Source organism: Diaphorina citri, unplaced genomic scaffold, assembly GCF_000475195.1.
Source record: "Diaphorina citri unplaced genomic scaffold, Diaci psyllid genome assembly version 1.1 scaffold1660, whole genome shotgun sequence".
Lineage (NCBI taxonomy): Eukaryota > Metazoa > Arthropoda > Insecta > Hemiptera > Psyllidae > Diaphorina > Diaphorina citri.
Genome location: NW_007379086.1, coordinates 49,272 through 69,416, shown reverse-complemented (window position 1 = coordinate 69,416; position 20,145 = coordinate 49,272). Strand labels below are relative to the sequence as shown.

Genomic DNA, 20,145 nt, shown 5'->3' with positions numbered 1-20,145 from the left:
TCCACTGTGCGTTTTTTGCCGGGGGGCCTTGTCGCGCGGCAAAAGTCGCGTTGGTGGAAATCCACCTTAATATTTGAATTTTGAAATCCTAAAACTTAATTTATGGTTCACATTAGAATTATTAGAGCAGTACTGGTGTTGGATATAATTTTTATGTATGTCAATTCAGTACTTCTCAACTTTTGAAGCAAAGTTAGGTACTCCTCAGAATTTAAGTAACAAAGGAAGCTTAAAAAGACGAAAAAACAATTTGGGCAGGAATTGAATCGGGAATTCGGGAACATCGACATTCTTAATTTAAAACTTAAATAGGTAGGTAATTAAAAAGATTGATTCGGCAATCATCGTTTTTTTGCTGACGATTGTTCTGGGAGGAAAAGACCGTATAGATTCTCCTTCTTTTCAATTTTGGTCACCACTCAGTAGGCCAAAAAATTGTCTGTGCCAAAAAACAATTACTTCTCAAATATTTTTCGACCTTCCAAGGTCTGTTGGTCGATATTTCGAACTGTTTCATTTGAAACGGTTGTAATGCTTAATAGTATAATTCAGATGTATCACTCGTAGAGTAGGCAATAATTTGATGATTAAGATGTGCAAGATAGAATACCATATGCAATTCAACAACTGTTTATAGCCTGAGATAGGCACCACATATTTAAGTTTATAAATATGGACTTAACTAATTAAAAATCATTATCAATATAATTAAAGTTACAGTTTATTGTCCATATCTTTCTCCTTCTTTACAACATAGTCCATTGCTATCAAGAGTATCAAGGTTACCTACTAGAGCAGGGGTTCTTAACCTTTTAGAATTGGCGGACCACTATTGATAAACCAAAAATCTCGCGGACCACTTGAGATTATGTATGTATATATTATGCAATCAATTGTACATTGTACACGCTATGTGACAATGGGTATGTATTAGAGGACCTATATCTACCTCTCGCGGACCACCTGAAACCTTCTCGCGGATTAGCACTGCTAGGTGTTACAGAGTCTAATGTCTATCTCATTGATATTTTATTATTATTTTCTTAATTCTAGCTAGATGTCGTAAGACATGTGAGGAGTTAGCACTGCTAGGTGTTACAGAGTCTAATGTCTATCTCATTGATATTTTATTATTATTTTCTTACTTCTAGCTAGATATCGTAAGACATGTGAGGAGTTAGCACTGCTAGGTGTTACAGAATCTAATGTCTATCTCATTGATATTTGATTATTATTTTGTTACTTCTAGCTAGATATCGTAAGACATGTGAGGAGTTAGCACTGCTAGGTGTTACAGAATCTAATGTCTATCTCATTGATATTTTATTATTATTTTGTTACTTCTAGCCAGATATCGTAAGACATGTGAGGAGTTAGCACTGCTAGGTGTTACAGAGTCTAATGTCTATCTCATAGATATTGATGGCAATGGAAGATTTCCCCCTGCCAGAGTCAAGTGTGAATTCCAAGAAGATTCTACCAAGACGATAGTGGAACACAATCTACCGGACCAAACGGTAAGTTTTATTAAAGGTCATGCAGGGTCTCCAAAAATCCGATCACGCTCAAAATCTGGATTTCCACGATTGTTTGCAAACATTTGAAAAAGAATTGTTAGAAAATTCGTTAATTACAATGCCTATTACTCTTATGATCACATGAGATGATATAATTTATACTGGAAACATTAAATCACAGATTTGTGTTGAACTTTTATCTTTTGCTCTCCCCAGGATGTGCGTGGTATTCACGAGACAGATTTCAAGTTCACCATCAAGTATCGTGAGTTTACTCAGGAGATGTTATCCGAACTCATCTCTCACTCACTCTACTGTCGTCAGAGAATCAAATACGAGTGTCATCAAGCACCACTTGATCTGCATTCCGCTACCTGGTTCACATCAGCCGCCAACCAGAGTGTGGATTATGTAGGAGATGTGAAACGCGGCTCGTGTGAATGTGCTGGTAACTATGTTATCTCAATTCAGTTTATTGATTTACGACACTGAAAAGGCTTCAGACGTTCCTCTGGTTAAATAAATATCTACACTAAACTGTGCCCTAAACCAAACCTTACACGGAGACAAAGTTTATTAATATGTAGGGGAGGTAAGAACTCTCTTGAAATGTACAGAAGGTCAGAATGTCATGCTTATTGAGAGGATATTGTAAGGATTTTACTTATTGGGTATCTATAGGAATAGGACATTGTGATTTAGTTTAAACCTTAACTAACCCCTTAAACATTTTGAGTGTAAAACCAGTGTAATAGAGCAGCAATTTGAGAAAAACACCGCGCGATCACGATCAGATAACCTCCTTAAACACTTATAAAACACCGCTTTGCTATAGCCCCTGGTTTAAAGAGCTAACAAGCTAAAGCCTACTAGTCTTTTGAGACTTGCATGTTGCACAGCTAGATCAATCTAACATGATTAACTACCTAAGAACCTATGGACAAACTAAGCTAAAAAGAATACAAATTAATACTGATTCTAAGACTTAATAGTAAGGGTATATTTAATATGAATCAAAGATACAAAAGTACAAGTTACTTACAGAGGTAAAACTATGGGTTTACAACTTTATAACAGTATAACTTTTACATACTCATGATATCTTAATTCCTGAAACACCAGTTAGAAGTTAGGAGACACCAATACCTATTAAATTTGGGATCAACTTGTTACAAACAAAAACTGTTGAATTGAGCCATTAGTCAGGATTTCCTGTAGGAAATCTGTAGGGGATTACCCCTACAACTTTGTTGTAGTTAGTACATGGTTTGAAAGTAAACTTAAATGGGAAAAGAAAAGCTTAAACTTTCTTGAAAAAGCTCTCAAATCAGATCAGGAAAAATCTACGAATTATTGCATCATCTTTTTGTAAAAATCAAAATAAAAACAAAACAAGAGAGGATGCTAAAAAGGACCTACAGAGGGAGCCACCTCCTTGAGAATCTTGAGATTGAAAAAAGATAAAATTTTGTCCTTCACTTTGTATTGAGGTTTGAAATAGTTTTACCCACTGCCACTAGATAGCAACAGTGGTATGATTTTGATTGTTTTGAACTAAACGATGGAAGTAGGTATGTACTTACCTGTTTGGTTATTGTCTAATAAATTCTTGTGAAGCTGTCAGTCCAAATTATGTACCTAGGCAAGCACCTATATAATTATTATTAATGGTATTAACCAGTATGTACTCGTAGGTACATACATAGGTATAATAAGAAATAATATGTAGGTATCCGGTATAATAAGGAATAATATGTAGATACCCCGTAGTTAATTATAATTACCTATTGTAGATCACAAAATGCGCTTCTATCTTTTATGTATTAATATTTACTTATTTTTACTTACCTACTGACATTCTATACTTACTTTTACCTCTGTTTCTGATAAAGCCAGCCTAGTTAGCGTGGGTTAGATTCCCTTCTCGGGGAAAACTTTATCCCAAACATATGGGCTTCTTCCTCGGAACGGCTGGCTTTCTTCTATCCTGTCTTCCTTCTCTCTTTAATTTCGGGAAGATTAGCAGTTACAGTTCCCTCTATCAAACTTACTAAAAAAAGTTCAATTTTACCTACCTACCTACTGCCATTATATTTACTTTTACTTATGTTCTAATGTATTAAATAGATGATTATGAATAACCTGAATAAACCATCACTTGTGTTTCAGACATGGGGGACGTGGCAAGATGGTATGCAGGCCGTAGTGTTCTGGTAACAGGAGGTACCGGGTTCATGGGCAAAGTTCTTCTGGAGAAGCTGCTACGGAGTTGTCCTGATATTGGCAAGGTGTACATCCTGTGTCGTGCTAAGCGAGGCCTTACACCCAAAGCAAGACTGGCCGAATTCTCCAAGCTACCTGTAAGTTGTAAGTTGATTTTGTAGGATTATGAGCACGTTGCCCTCTGGAAAGATGTCGGATGAAAATACCAACAGCCAGCCTGGTTAGCTTCGAAGGTAGCGCCTCTACCTTGTAAGCACTAGGTCGCGGGTTCGATTCCCGCCTGGGGTGGATTTCATGTCAGACTTAAAACTAATACGAGTGTCAAGGAATGGCGGATCAACATAAAATAACCTAGATTCTACTACTCAGAATTAACTGCCGACGCCGCAAGATTCTAGTTCCGATCAAAATTAGTCTAAGCAGAAACATAATTTTTATCATCGTAGGTTTTCGAGAGACTCCGGAAGGAATGCCCGGCACAACTATCTCGTCTGCACATCATAGAAGGCGACATACTTCAGGCTAACCTGGGCATCAAGGACTCAGACCTTCTGATGCTTCAGGAAGAGGTGTCTGTGGTGTTCAATGGAGCAGCCTCGTTGAAACTGGAGGCTGAATTGAAGGAGAATGTGGCGGCCAATACGCGAGGCACACAGAGGCTGCTGGACATTGCGCTGAAGATGAAGAAACTTGTGGTGAGTTTAGACATGGGTTAGGATTCATCAGTAAATGGTTTCTTCAAATGATCCCAAGGTCAAGGTAAACCTAGCCCCTTGACAAATAGAGTGTGCATGAAGGCATGTGATGTGTTCCAATCCACTCCACCCTACGATTTTTTTTGGGGGGCATTTGAGAGACAGCAATTTGACTGCTATGCTTCCATCCAGATTTATACTTCGTTGAGACCAGCCCCTTACTTGTCCTCACGAGGCTGAGTGCACCCCGAAATAGTCACCTGCACGTGTTGTCTAAGACGATTATTCGTCCAAATACCAACCATGTGCTACGTTGCTTTAACTTCACTGATCCGTACGTGCTATTTTGGAACGACCATTTAGATTGGTTATAAACTTTCAAGTTATATGTATAATCAAATATGTACAAAAGACAACAACAAATAATTACAATCAAAGGACGATATTATTACCGAAAGCAATCCCTACACTCCCTACAGTACAACCCTTAGGCCAGCCACTCATTACCAGGTAGACCTGACGACAGGACCTTTTCAGCGGTACTCAGGTCTACCTGATAGTGAGTGGCTAGACTTATTAGTTTTTAAAGATTCTTCAGTGGAACATGACCACTGGACAAGACTCATACCACCTTATCTTCTCCACCAGGCATTCATCCACTTCTCCACTGCATTCTGTCATCCTGACCAGAAGGTGTTGGAGGAGAAGCTCTACCCATCCCCGGTATCTCCTCATGATATCATGAGAGCTATGGAGTGGATGGATGATGAAACCATCAAGCAACTCACACCCAAGTATGAAATTCCAATTATCTTGGTTTTGATAGCTTTTTGCAAGATTGCAAGGTTCAAATTATTAAAGAATAGTTGCGAGAGCCTCCTTAATTCTGTCAACACAGTCAACACTACATTTTTTTTTGCTCTGGTAGTGTCACCACTACACTTCCTAATTTCGACGTAGCTATTATGCCCCCTACTTACACTCAGACCCTCAGAGAGTCCTAGGTCTGAAGCTTTTCCCGCCACACGCGAACCGACTGTCTGACGGACCGACCAACGCGACGGTCGGAGGGTTTGTGGCGGACATTACAACCATAATAGGTACCTTTCTTCTTTCCGTCTTCTTCTTCTACAATACAATGCGATGGTTCTTTCTTAAAGTGATGGTTCGTTTTACGTTTGTAAACTGTGTATCTATTTTATTCTCTACAGGATTCTGGGTCCTCATCCAAACAGTTACACCTTCACCAAACGCCTGACTGAAACCCTGGTGGACGAGTACAAAACTAAATTACCAGTAGTCATAGTCCGCCCTAGCATTGGTAAGTCATGGCAATACCTAGTACCTACCATTGGTAAGTCATGGCAGTACCTAGCATTGGTAAGTCATGACAATACTCAGTAACCTAGCATTGGTAAGTCATGACAATACTCAGTAACCTAGCATTGGTAAGTCATGGCAATACCCAGTACCATTGGTAAGTCATGGCAATACCCAGTACCATTGGTAAGCCATGGCAATACCCAGCCAGTAAGATTGGTAAGACCGGAGCTTACTAAACAGAAATGTCGAGTTTTGTAATCTCCAGCCAAGAGTAACTTCGTCAAAACAAATAAAAAGGTAGCTAAATAATCTCGGCTACTCACTTTCCGACTGTCTGACAGACCTAGGTCTGGTCTGTCAGACGTTCTGAGCTTGAGTGGCCACCGTAAAACAGAGGGATCTATGGAGGCGATCAATAGACGAGGCATTAGGTTCTAGTTATGTATCGGGTGAGGTTAGACTTGAATTGATTTTCTTCTTTCACAGTCTTAACAAGCCTAAACCTGTCCTAACAAGCCTAACCACAACCCTGATATTCTTCTTTCAGTTCTGCCATCGTTCCAAGAGCCTGTCCCCGGTTGGGTTGATAGTCTGAACGGCCCAGTAGGAGTATTAGTAGCATCCGGTAAGGGAGTTGTCAGGTCCATGATGTGTGGCGCAGAATTTGTCGCCTGACTGAAACCCTGGTGGACGAGTACAAAACTAAATTACCAGTAGTCATAGTCCGCCCTAGCATTGGTAAGTCATGGCAATACCCAGTACCATTGGTAAGTCATGGCAGTACCTAGCATTGGTAAATCATGACAATACTCAGTAACCTAGCATTGGTAAGTCATGGCAATACCCAGTACCATTGGTAAGCCATGGCAATACCCAGCCAGTAAGATTGGTAAGACTGGAGCTTACTAAACAGAGGGGAAATGTCGAGTTTTGTAATCTCCAGCCAAGAGTAACTTCGTCAAAACAAATAAAAAGGTATCTGCCATGCTGGTCCTAACAAGCCTAATCCGGTCCTAGCAAGCCTAACCACAACCCTGATATTTTTCTTTCAGTTCTGCCGCACCAGCGATTTTGCGATTGGTCATGGTCATCCTGTCATCCCAACCAACAATTCGATACGTGATTTTGGCATCTTCACTAATAATTACGCAAAAGTGATTTTAGCATCTCCAACAATAGATGATTTTTTTTTTTCCACTGACAATTTTTGGTGATTCTGTCATCTCCACCAACAATTCTATGCGTGATTTTTGGCGTCTCCACTAACATTAAAAAAAGTGTCACATAAATCAACATAATTATCGCGCATACCAAACTAAAACAAATCAAAATTTATAAACCTTCCTATATGTATAACAATACATGAATAGGTACATACTTCTACATATTCCAAATATATGAATAGGTACATAACATAGGCATGTTACATATTTAGGGACCTCATAATTTATCAAATCAAAGGCACCTGCTACTGGTATCTATAGTTAGTATCTCGTGCCTCATGTCCTGGAATCCTTATCTAGGATACAACGTGACATGTGCTAGAAGGTGGCTATATTATAAGCTATCCAAATTAGGAAGATAACAAAGGGGAAAATTGCCAAAAATAGATTTATTCAAACCCACAGGAATATTCCTAGTAGTAATCAGTAATACAGGACTTTACAGGAGTTCAAATAGAACAGAAAATATCGTTCATTTGTTTTACCGTCAGGTTTACAAGAAAATAATACAGGCATTTGATTGGCTATGTCTATTTGACTTTTGCCAATATAACTATTCTGGCAGTAGGTCTGGGAGCTCTGGTTACACCAATTTGTCCTCCTACTTCGGATAGACAATAGGTATTCCTTCTATTACCAGATCCCTGGGTGGTGGTTTATCACAGTAATTATTTTGTCATATGATCCCTAGCAAATGATTAGGATAGGAGTACCCTTTGTTTGGTCTTTTGTCTTACCGTGCGGTCTGCGTTAATTTGTTAACATGCTGTGAGGTAGGAGGCTTCTGAGAGTTTGGGGATATTGCCTTCAATTAGTTTCACTGACTGTAGAATTGAATTACCTTCAGCAAAGAGGAAAGAACCATTATTATTTCATAGTTCATATCTATTTATCTATTGATAAAGCGCCTCCCGGCAAATTATCTCAAGAGTTTTTGTTCCTCAATATTTCTGATTCATTGCAAATAGTTCAAAGGTCCTAGGTTAATCCGGGAACAGAAAAGTTAAAAAAGACGATAATGAAATGGAAAGTAATCAATCAATCGAGTTCGGTATGACAATCTCTTCACTACTGACGAAGTCGTAGACCTTTAAGAGCGCAAGTGGATCTAAAATCCAATTTCTAACAGCACAACTCTCCTCTTTCTCCCCAGACTGAACGATCTCTCTACCGAGACCCAAGTGTTCAACATCTCCAGTAACGAGGTGGAAGCTATCACCTGGGGCGAGATCATTAGCCGCGGCAAGCAACTCATCTATCAGTACCCTCTGGAGGCCGGCCTCTGGTATCCCAACGGCCAAATCCGGAGCAACCGGTTCTGGCATTACTTCTTCGTCATCTTCACGCAGATATTGCCGGCGTATCTGGTGGACTTCATCATGGTGCTGATCCGACAGAAGACATTGTAAGTATTCGGGGGGGGATTTGGTTTGGGTCTGAGTGACATGACTTTCAAGTGATATAACTTGTTTTGTAAAGGCCGGTGGTAGGTGCTAGCTTTTTACTCACCATTATTGTGTATAGGTAGTTTGCAGAATTAGAGGCTTTGATGAATCCAGCAGTGTTTTCAAACACTGTGATCCGTGACCATCTGTGCAATTACGTGCTGCTAGCTTTTCTTGGTCCCGCTGAGACTGAGTAAGGTTAATGTGAGGAGACTGGTGGTGGCTTATCACCTCCACAAATAATTAAAGACCTTATTTGACAATGACCTTAAACCACGGTAGTCGGTAGACCTAGAGATAATTTAAACTCAAACTCACCCGAGCTTTCTCTTCTTCTTTAGTTTGGTCCGTGTTCAGAACCGCATCTGGCTTGGTATGCATCTCCTGGAATATTTCACCACGAGGAACTGGGACTTCAAGAACAAACGGCTTCTCGCTCTCCATGACAACATCAGCGAGAAAGATAAGCAAACCTTCTACATTGCTAACATCGATGTTAACATTGACGATTACCTCAAGACCATTATCCTGGGAGCGAGGCAGTACTGTTTGAAGGAACCTTTGACAACGCTGCCCAAGGCGAGACGGCAGATCAAATTGTAAGTAAAGGTTCTTAGCCAGCCTAGTTAGCTTGGTTGGTAGCGCGTCTGCCTTGTAAGTGCTAGACCTTTCCCGCGGTTCGATTACCGCCCGGGGCGGATTTTATTCTGCACGGATAATGCTCGTTCTCGGAGCTGCTGGCTTTCTCCTATCCTGTCTTCCTTCTCTTTTCAATTTCGGGATGACAAGACCTTAGCAGTTACAGGTCCCTCTATCAAACATCTTAAAAAAATCTTCGGGTAGGCTTTCCACTGGTGACAATTCGTTTACTGGTCTAGAAAATCATAAATCTCTGATTGGTCAACCAACTGTTGAGTATTTTACAATCTGACAAATCATATTGGAAAAATATTTTTCCGTCATATAAAAACATTATCACATGAAAATACGACACTATGCCACAGTAACTCTTTAGAAGTTTAGATATGAGATAAAAGTTATTAGTTCTACTGAATTCCCACTGGGGACTTTTACGTTCTGAGTGGTACTAGTAAATAATTACCGCACTATTATGACAGGATAACAATTAGTTGACAAGTGGCAGATGTCCGATTGAGATAAGACCTGAGGTCTCTTAGAGTATTAGTTGACACATGGCTGGTACTACTTGGCACGGGTACTATTAATAACATTGGGGAACTATTAACTATTAGTGGAACTACAATATGGCTGATGTTCACATCTTGTTCGGTACCTAGCATATTTTTTTTTTTTTTTTTCCTTTTTGTAAAACATACCAGTTATTTTGAAAACAGCCTAGCCAGATTCCCGCAATTGGAGAAATAAGACCTGAGGTCTCTTAGAGTATTAGTTGACACATGGCTGGTACTACTTGGCACGGGTACTATTAATAACATTGGGGAACTATTAGTGGAATTACAATATGGCTGATGTTCACATCTTGTTCGGCAGCATATTTTTTTTTTTTCCTTTTTGTAAAATATATTAGTTACCTATTTCCAAAACAGCCTAGCCAGATTCCCGCAATTGGAGATTTAGATCCTAAACACATGAGGTTTGTTCTCGGAACGGCTGACTTTCTCCTATCCTGTTTTCCTTCTCTGTTCACTTTCGGGGCGATAAGACCTTAGCAGTTAGAGTTCCCTCTTTCAAACTTCCTCGAAAAAACAGCCTCCCCAGTAGTAGAGTTGCTAAAGCGTTGGATTCATAACCAAGGGAATAGCCAAATCTCAGCAGAACAGCCTCCCCAGTAGTAGAGTTGCTAAAGCGTTGGATTCATAACCAAGGGAATAGCCAAATCTCCTCGAAAAAACAGCCTCCCCAGTAGTAGAGTTGCTAAAGCGTTGGATTCATAACCAAGGGAATAGCCAAATCTCAGCAGCAGCAGCAACAACGTAAAATAACAGAGTCAGAGAAAAGTCATTTCAATATTTTCAATCGTTCCCAGGAGGAAGGGCCTATGTTATTCCTTTCTTATCCAATCAACTTGTTCTGAATTTCAGCCTCAGCCAAATCTCAGCAGCAGCAGCAGCAGCAGCAACAACGTAAAATAACAGAGTCAGAGAAAAGTCATTTCAATATTTTCAATCGTTCCCAGGAAGAAGGCCCATGTTAGTAGCAAATATAACATCTTCCTGGGACCGATTCATTGGTCAAATTAAGTTCAAACAAACCAATTCCTTTCTTATCCAATCAACTTGTTCTGAATTTCAGCCTGTACGTGTTGGACAGAATAGGCCACGCCCTCATTCTCTTCCTCCTAGGGTGGCTCTTGATGAAATCTGTATTCCTACTGGAGTACCTCCTACAGAACGCCACCCAAGGTAACTTCAAGCTGCCCTTCACTAGCAGTACTTCCGTGTTTATGAAGACGTGAGCCGTCCTGAAGTACCACACAGAACAATTGCTCAAGAAGTTCGCTCAGCTGGTAAGCTGGGGGACGCGGGTTCGAGTGCCAAACAAGGCGTGAAATTTCGACCTCCTTTGTTCGAGCGCATTACGTCCTATTTTCCATCTGTTGGAGATCTCAGTTGAACCGTGGTAAAATACTAGCGTGTAAAGCGGAAAGACGAGGGTGCCAATCCTGTCCTAGGCATGAAATCGTCAATTTATAAGAACTGAGAATTTGACCATAAAATACTCGAGCTCCAAGGGTTCGGTGGTAGGAAATGCCGCGCCGCAGGGGTTAACCTCGCTCAGTTGTTTTGGGCACAACCCAAAGAGTTACCACAATCATTTGAAGAAAGTGCTGTAAATACATACGTGCAGTAGGTATCTATTTAGATAATGCTACATGAATATCTCTACCTACAAACTGTACATAGATTTAAGTCTTTTACCTGTAATTTTGTATTCTTAAGTACCTACCTGTTTAGTTTATTTCGTTGATCCATGTAGTTACTTTTACCTACCTCTAATCTATTCATTGTACCCTATCTATCTATCTACATTGTACCTACATTATATATGAGTATTTAGCGGTCTAGTATATTAATAAAAGTCTGTACTTCTTAATTTTATTTCAATAAAAAAAATCTTCTAGTCTTATCATGTATTATAAACCTTATCGTCTTTGTTTATTACTATTACTTCTGGGTCTATTATGTTTGATGCCTTTAGGCTTTAGCCTAGACTCAAAGACGTTCTCAGATCTGGTGTTAGGACGTTCTCCAGGAGTCTCAGTTCTGGTGTGAGTACATTCTGTTTTCTAGTTCTTACCCTTGCTTAATGCGTAGTTCAGTCCCAAAATTAATCAGCACCACCGGCCTCTGGTATCCCAACGGCCAAATCCGGAGCAACCGGTTCTGGCATTACTTCTTCGTCATCTTCACGCAGATATTGCCGGCGTACCTGGTGGACTTCATCATGGTGCTGATCCGACAGAAGACATTGTAAGTATTCGGGGGGGATTTGGTCTGGGTCTGAGTGACATGACTTTCAAGTGATATAACTTGTTTGGTAAAGGCCGGTGGTAGGTGCTAACTTTTTACTCACCATTATTTTGTAGGTAGGTAGTCTGGAAATGAAAACGATGACAGATGTTGCAAAAGAGTTGCTTTTCCACAAGATACGATAAAGCATGATGGAGACACTATAACACAATTGAATACCCTTAGTGATCAAATAACAGGACGTGCGGATCTGGAAGATAGGGAAATAACTGTACAACCGGTCCAACAAACAGGAACATCCTTGAGTGGAAATGAAAACGATGACAGATGTTGCAAAAGAGTTGCTTTTCCACAAGATACGATAAAGCATGATGGAGACACTATAACACAATTGGATACCCTTAGTGATCAAATAACAGTAAGTGCGGATCTGGAAGATAGGAAATCAACTGTACAACCAATGCAGCAACCAGGAACATCCTTGAGTTTCCTCCTGGATGAAACAACAAACCTGAATATTGATCTGGATAATTTGCTACGGGATGAATTTGAAGCTAATAATCCTACATTGAACATCCTTGAGTTTCCTTCTGGATGAAACAACAAACCTGAACATTGATCTGGATAGTTTGCTACGGGATGAATTTGAAGCTAATAATCCAACATTGACCAATCTTCATGAATCTACAAATGAAGCAGATCCAATGAGGTTGGTGGATAGCTTTGGTGTGAATAGTGATAGACCTCTAGGAATACACACAAGTCATGACTACTCTCTAGCTACATTAGACGAACAGTATGGAGACCATAGGTTTCTAGCAACCTACAATGAAACACAAGGGGACGAGTGTTCTTTGACTAATCTGGACTTTGCCAGTGCATTCGACACAGTAAGCAGTTCCCACTGGACCTCTCCATCCAGCGGTTCTACAGAACTAACGAGTGACCTCACACTGAACTGGGAAGATACAAGCGCCTCAGCGCCCCTCAGTCTGGAGGAAATGTTCACGCGGGCATTCAATGAGGAGTTGGACAAGGTACCACTGCATGGCCCAGAGTGTTATGATCAGTACCAATATGAACAGAGTGATGTGAGTGCCCAGTGGTCTGATGTACGGTGGGACTCTGGGGATGGGTATTACAGTGAGTATTTGGAGTCATTACAGCTATCGGGAAACACAGAGGGAGCTAGTTCTCCAGGGATGTCACAGATGGGAGATTCCTGTACTGTCGAAAATCTAAACACGGGTGAGTGCCAGAATAGTTCAGAACTTATCAACTTACCAGTCAGTCCTGGGAGTACTGAACAGTCAAGCGATAGAAATGAACACCTCAGTCGCAATGAACTGCGTCTAGCGCAAGTGAGGAAGTACCAAAGAATGAAAAAATCCAACAGTGAAAACCTCGTGCGAACCTTCCAATGTACTTACCCGGACTGTCTCAAGTTCTACGCCAAAATGTCCCATCTGAAAGCTCACCTAAGGCGACATAGTGGTGAGAGGTCAATAGTTCAGAACTTATCAACTTACCAGTCAGTCCTGGGAGTACTGAACAGTCAAGCGATAGAAATGAACACCTCAGTCGCAATGAACTCCGTCTGGCGCAAGTGAGGAAGTACCAAAGAATGAACAAATCCAACAGTGAAAACCTCGTGCGAACCTTCCAATGTACTTACCCCGAATGTCTGAAATTCTACGCCAAGATGTCCCATCTGAAAGCTCACCTAAGGCGACATAGCGGTGAGAGGTCCTTCAAATGTGACTGGCAGGATTGTAAGTGGCAATTCTCAAGGTCAGATGAGCTATCTCGCCATAGGAGGTCTCACTTTGGTATTAAACCGTATCCGTGTACACTATGCGTGAAGAAATCGCTACTCGCAGTAGATACTCAATTGTCCTCACGAGGCTGAGTGCACCCCGACTTTCAAGCACAGAGCCGAAAAAACTTCGACCCCGGGTCCTTCGATGTGCAAGCGTCATTTGGCCAAACATTTGAAGGTGCATGAGCGACAGAAGTACAAGATGATGATGAAGAGTATGAGGAAGATGAAGAACAAGAAGTGAACAGAGACTATTATTATCTACGACATGGAACTAGACTGAACATATGAAATGAAAGTTCCAATAGGATCCCTTGGGTTTACATTCAGGGAAAGCCTAGACCAAACATTTGAAGGTGCATGAGCGACAGAAGTACAAGATGATGATGAAGAGTATGAGGAAGATGAAGAACAAGAAGTGAGGAGAGGCTTAGAGACGACATGGACTATACTAAACTTATGAAATGAAAGTTCCAATAGGATCCCTTGGGTTTATATTCAGGGAAAGCCTAGAAACCTCTGTATCGTCAATATGAATGGTAGCAATCCCAGTGCAGGATTTACCAAGGAGGGCCGGGTGCTCTAGATGCCTTACAAACCGGAGGTCACTGTCTAGGACTTTGATGCGAGAATTACCCGTGTCTAACACGTATACCTGAGGAGAGATTGAAATGGGAAATGGGTTTTTTAAAAAAAAAAAAAAAAAAAAAAAAAAAAAAAAACATGCCCAAGTTGTGGTATTAGGCCGCACGATGTACAGTTGTACATCACCTGTTCGTCTCCTCAGCTAAACGAACAACTTTGACCATCGGTGACCTGTGGTCCCACCCAAAAGCTGTGGCTCAATGTCAACCCGGGGAAGATGTTGCTATGTGGTCCATTTTTTTTTTTATTCATGAGGTTTGAATGATAGTGTTCGTTTCTTAAAACGGCTGGCTTTCTCCTATTCTTTCCTTCTCTCTTCATTTTGAGGCGATAAGATCTCCATTGTTACAGTTCCCCCTATTTTTTCTTAAGCCCGAAATGACCTTAGTATTAATAAAAAAAGACACTTTCCACAGGGATCGAACCCAGGACATTTTTATTTTTATTTTATTATTATTATTATTATTTTTTTTTTTCATGAGGTTTGAATGATAGTGTTCGTTTCTTAAAACGGTTGGCTTTCTCTTTCTCCTATTCTTTCCTTCTCTCTTCATTTTGAGACGATAAGATCTCCGTTGTAATTGTTACAGTTCCCTCTTTTTTTCTTAAGCCCGAAATGACCTTAGTATTAAAAAAAAGACACTTTCCACAGGGATCGAACCCAGGACCTCGACACTCACCAGTTTTTGGCGGTTTTCGGTCTAGTTTAACAATATCTCGGGAACGGTATGAGCTGGAGACTTGAAATTTGGTATGTAGTTCACAAATGTGACAAGCATGCAACACCTCGAGCATGGAGATTACTTTGTGTTTCTTACAATGAATGAATAAATAATTAATGGAAGGGCAGGAATGGAAAAAGGCAGAGGCTTCTAATACCGGCCACTCATGCTCACCACTAGGCCTGTCAGACAGTAACGTGAATTCTTTTCAATTGTGTCTCACTCAGACCGTCTGACTCAGAAAGTACTCAGACCGCTGGGAGGTTATTCCGGTTGGACTTACTTGGTGACATCCTTGCTCCTCCAGTTGACCACTATAAGCCCTGTCTTGTTCTTCAACTCCGCCTCTGTATCGTCAATATGAATGGTGGAAAATTCCATACCTCGGCTGGGATCGAACCCACGCCCTCCTGATTACCAGGCGAGCGTCTTGACCACTACGCCACCGAGGCAGGTCTTTATAAGTTACCTACCTAATGATGAGATAGAAATCTACCAAATTCTTTCCAGCTTACGTTATAAATGTTACAATACATAGGTACATATAGGTAATTCGATTATGTTTGAATCTTTGAATTGTCTGCGCGTGACTAAAGACCAGATTGCTCATAAATTAAGCAGGTCCAAAATTACAACAAAATGACCATATTAAGTTGAGTTGTATGATGTCCACTAATTTATCTAATTAGATCGAATTTACAATCTAATTAGATCGAATTTGCAATCTAATCTAATTACATTTAGATTTCAACTTTTTTATTCGGCCATCCGGGTTCAAAAGTTCCAATGATGAAGTCCAGGTGTAAAATTACGTACACATTTTCTTGGTGAAAAAAAGAATATCTTTGGAAATATAGAAATGGAAAGAAAGGGAAAAGATTTAAAAGTAGTGGAGATGACAAAGTCCCTCACAATTATTACAACATGTTTAGATTGTTTAGTACTTGGTGGAGATGCCAAAGTCCTTTCTAGTATTTGGTTATGTCTATTAATTGTTAGTCACGTGGTAACCCACGTTATTGACTGTAGCAAATCAGTAACCATACTGTCTGTTATCGTTATCAACGATCTCTGAATTGTGAAGCAGTTTCAGGAACCAGATTTACGCGATTTTCACCACTAAGTAAATGCGACAATAACCCTATAACAGTATTAGCCGACTATCGGTATCCTAACAATTAAAACCATGTGGTCTATAACTGTCCTGATCAGTGCAAGAATTCGCACTATTACCTTCAACCTATCAGTTACAAATACCAGGGTGGTACACTACACTACAACACTTCAGTCTGTGAGTCTACAGAGGTCTACACTGCACATATCTGATATTTCACGCTGCACTGAATTCTGAGTGAAAGAAATTGATCAAAAAAAGAAGCGAGATTTAGATTGAACTGATGACAAGATTTACAATAACATGTGATTTATGTACACGGAAATTAAAATTAATAGATAGGTAATTGTTAATTAAAATTTTATTCAATTATAAAACTGTCATGTAGGTTACGATATGATAGCACGTTGAAGACACTAATTCCCCATAGATCACTGAAGTTAAGCAATTTTGAGAGTGGTTGGTATCCAGATTCGTGACCATCTGGGCAATCACATTCGATAAGATTCGTTCTCGGAGAGACTGGCTTTCTCCTATCCTGTCTTCCTTCTTTCTTCGATTTCGGGACGATAACCTTAGCAGTTACAGTTCCCTCTGTCAAACCTCTTAAAAAAATACATAATAATTAATTAACACACCTACGAGATAGTAATATTTATGTTTAATTCAATTACGGGAAGTTTAACTCCACATCGGATATGCGTTAAACATTGAGGATTAACTCGGATACCAGATATTACGCGTTAAACATTGAGGATTAACTCGGATACCATCAGATATTACGCGTTAAACATTCAGGATTAACTCAGATACCAGATATTATGCGTTAAACATTCAGGTTAACTCAGATACCAGATATTATGCGTTAAACATTGAGGATTAACTCAGATACCAGATATTATGCGTTAAACATTGAGGATTAACTCGGATACCAGATATTATGCGTTAAACATTGAGGATTAACTCGGATACCAGATATTATGCGTTAAACATTGAGGATTAACTCGGATACCAGATATTATGCGTTAAACATTCAGGATTAACTCGGATACCAGATATTATGCGTTAAACATTCAGGATTAACTCGGATACCACATGCCAAATGAAGATAGAAGAGAATTATGTAGGATATCTGTATGCAGTTATATTTTCACAACTGGTTTATATCAAGTTACGTTGGAGTCTATGCGATGGTTCAAGCGTTAAAGTTACAAGTTGATTTTGTAACTTCTGTATAAATAGAGAATAGCTACAGAGTATAATGTTGATTTTTACCTGGTATAATGTTGGTATTAAGGTAATTCAAGCAGTGCATATTATGTTGGTATTAAGGTAATTCAAGCATTCTAATACCAGTAATCTTATTAATCTGCACAAGAAACAATGTTGCAGAACATAAGCAATGTTCCATGCCTCATGAAATTTTACTGGAAGTTCGTTGAACTGAAGAACTCACTCACATAAACTCAAAGGAAAAAGGATTCCTACCGGACCCACAAAGGCCCGATGGAGCCCTATATTTCATGAACAAATTAATATTCTTTAGGTATTGAACAACGAACATGTTATCCAAATCTCATTAAAATCGGAGTCAGTTTGGGAGTTTTTCAGCTCTCGCATTTCCATACCTACAACCTATCTGAGAATGCAAAATAATCAGTGAGAAATCTTCAAGATTCGAACCTTCCACCGATTATTTACCTATCTGAAAACTCAAAGTCTGAAAATGATGAGAGATAAATTTTCAAATTTTCGACTCTGACCTAAATTCGATCCCAACACTTCCGGATCTAGAGTCAGTGCCATTGACTATTATTTTGGTCACAGAGACTAGGGTAGGAAAACATGGACCATATATACCTAGAACCTGTAATTTCCGCAGGATCTCTACTATTCTGTAACAGAGATTTTGAAATCTAATTGTTTCCTAAGAGATCCTAGTGATAGTAATTCTACATTTCTCGAATCTGAACTTTAAACCTTACTCACCTCTCGCGGACCACCTGAAACCTTCTCGCGGACCACTAGTGGTCCACGGACCATAGGTTAAGAATGGCTGTACTAGAGAGTGTTAGATAATTCGCCTGAGCTGTTATGTTTTGATTTTGTAAGCCATCACTATATCAGCCATCAGTAATCACACTGAGCCAATTCTATTCACCAGCATGTGTCGTGATGTTAAGCTACCGCCAACCGTGGTGTGAATCTCGACGGGTGACAATGAGGACGTGGCATTGCTGATGGCTGATGAATCCGTCCAGTCGGCTTACTACTAAAAGTGATAAATTCTTTTATTTATGCAGGTTCTTTCATCTGTGTCTATTCTTTTGGTCCCTCCTTGGATAGAACAACAGATTTAGAAGAAATAAATGTGTCTTTTCTTCTTTTTCCTCGACTTTTCCCGTGTTCAGACGGGGTCGGCGTTTTTTGTCAACCTCTCAATCAGCCCTGGGGGCTACAAAAATTTTACAAGTGGATGCCCTTCGCACTCAAACTTTGTTCTTTCTTTTGCGAAGGGAAATTCTGGCTGGTACCCTTCCTGTAGTTCTCCAGCCAAACTACAAGGAAAAAATCTCTACAAGGAAAAAATTCTTGCTAGTACATAAAGTACCAACGAAACAATATGTAAATGCACATCTATGCGGTTGCCTACAGTGTGCACTATTAACAAGTACAGTCTGCATTATCTCAGTCTAAACTTAACTTCAAAGTAATCAATCAATCGAGTTCGGTATGACAATCTCTTCACTACTGACGAAGTCGTAGACCTTTAAGAGCGCAAGTGGATCTAAAATTCCAATTTCTAACAGCACAACTCTCCTCTTTCTCCCCAGACTGAACGATCTCCAAGGGAAATTCTGGCTGGTACCCTTCCTGTAGTTCTCCAGCCAAACTACAAGGAAAAAATCTCTACAAGGAAAAAATTCTTGCTAGTATAGAAAGTACCAACGAAACAATATGTAAATGCACACCTATGCAGTTGCCTACAGTGTGTACTATTAACAAGTACAGTCTGCATTATCTCAGTCCAAACTTAACTTTAGCAAGTACTCAAAGTTGTCTGATCTTGAGCAAGTACCTTTAGCAAGTACTCATGATTGTCTCAACCTAGGTAACTCGAGACAATAAATAATTCACTCTGACATAGTTCCACTAGCTCATTAGAACCAATTATTTCCAACAAAGAGAAAGGAATTCTGAACAACTTTATCTTCAAATAGAGAGTGATAACTAGGTATTACTACGTAAAGGTAAATTGAGTTACTACATTAACTGATAGGGGTAGTTAACCTATTCGGAAACTGTCTATGTGTCTGCGAAACTGTCTATGGAAGTAGGTATGTACTTACCTGTTTGGTTATTGTCTAATAAATTCTTGTGAAGCTGTCAGTCCAAATTATGTACCTAGGCAAGCACCTATATAATTATTATTAATGGTATTAACCAGTATGTACTCGTAGGTACATACATAGGTATAATAAGAAATAATATGTAGGTATCCGGTATAATAAGGAATAATATGTAGATACCCCGTAGTTAATTATAATTACCTATTGTAGATCACAAAATGCGCTTCTATCTTTTATGTATTAATATTTACTTATTTTTACTTACCTACTGACATTCTATACTTACTTTTACCTCTGTTTCTGATAAAGCCAGCCTAGTTAGCGTGGGTTAGATTCCCTTCTCGGGGAAAACTTTATCCCAAACATATGGGCTTCTTCCTCGGAACGGCTGGCTTTCTCCTATCCTGTCTTCCTTCTCTCTTTAATTTCGGGATGATTAGCAGTTACAGTTCCCTCTATCAAACTTACCTACTAAAAAAAGTTCAATTTTACCTACCTACCTACTGCCATTATATTTACTTTTACTTATGTTCTAATGTATTAAAAAGATGATTATGAATAACCTGAATAAAACATCTGGTTTGAAATAGTTTTACCCACTGCCACTAGATAGCAAC

The 20,145-nt window shown here is 39.6% G+C and overlaps 2 protein-coding genes across 2 annotated transcripts; both read left to right on the top strand.

Annotated features, from left to right (window-relative positions):
• Positions 1-3,656: 3,656 nt before the first annotated feature.
• LOC103516772 (putative fatty acyl-CoA reductase CG5065) lies at positions 3,657-11,402 on the top strand. The gene is made up of 10 exons (XM_026829074.1): positions 3,657-3,877; positions 4,187-4,435; positions 5,084-5,229; positions 5,647-5,756; positions 6,306-6,427; positions 6,811-6,912; positions 7,950-7,963; positions 8,135-8,386; positions 8,768-9,025; positions 10,701-11,402. Exons 1-10 carry the CDS (start codon positions 3,689-3,691, stop codon positions 10,861-10,863), a joined length of 1,605 nt encoding a protein of 534 aa, XP_026684875.1. The 5' UTR covers positions 3,657-3,688; the 3' UTR covers positions 10,864-11,402.
• A 312-nt stretch (positions 11,403-11,714) lies between these two features.
• On the top strand, positions 11,715-13,787 carry LOC113470549 (zinc finger protein 394-like). Its single transcript, XM_026829073.1, has 3 exons — positions 11,715-11,878; positions 12,462-13,379; positions 13,625-13,787. The coding sequence occupies exons 1-3, from the start codon at positions 11,715-11,717 to the stop codon at positions 13,785-13,787; spliced, it is 1,245 nt and encodes a 414-aa protein (XP_026684874.1).
• The last annotated feature ends 6,358 nt before the right edge of the window (positions 13,788-20,145 follow it).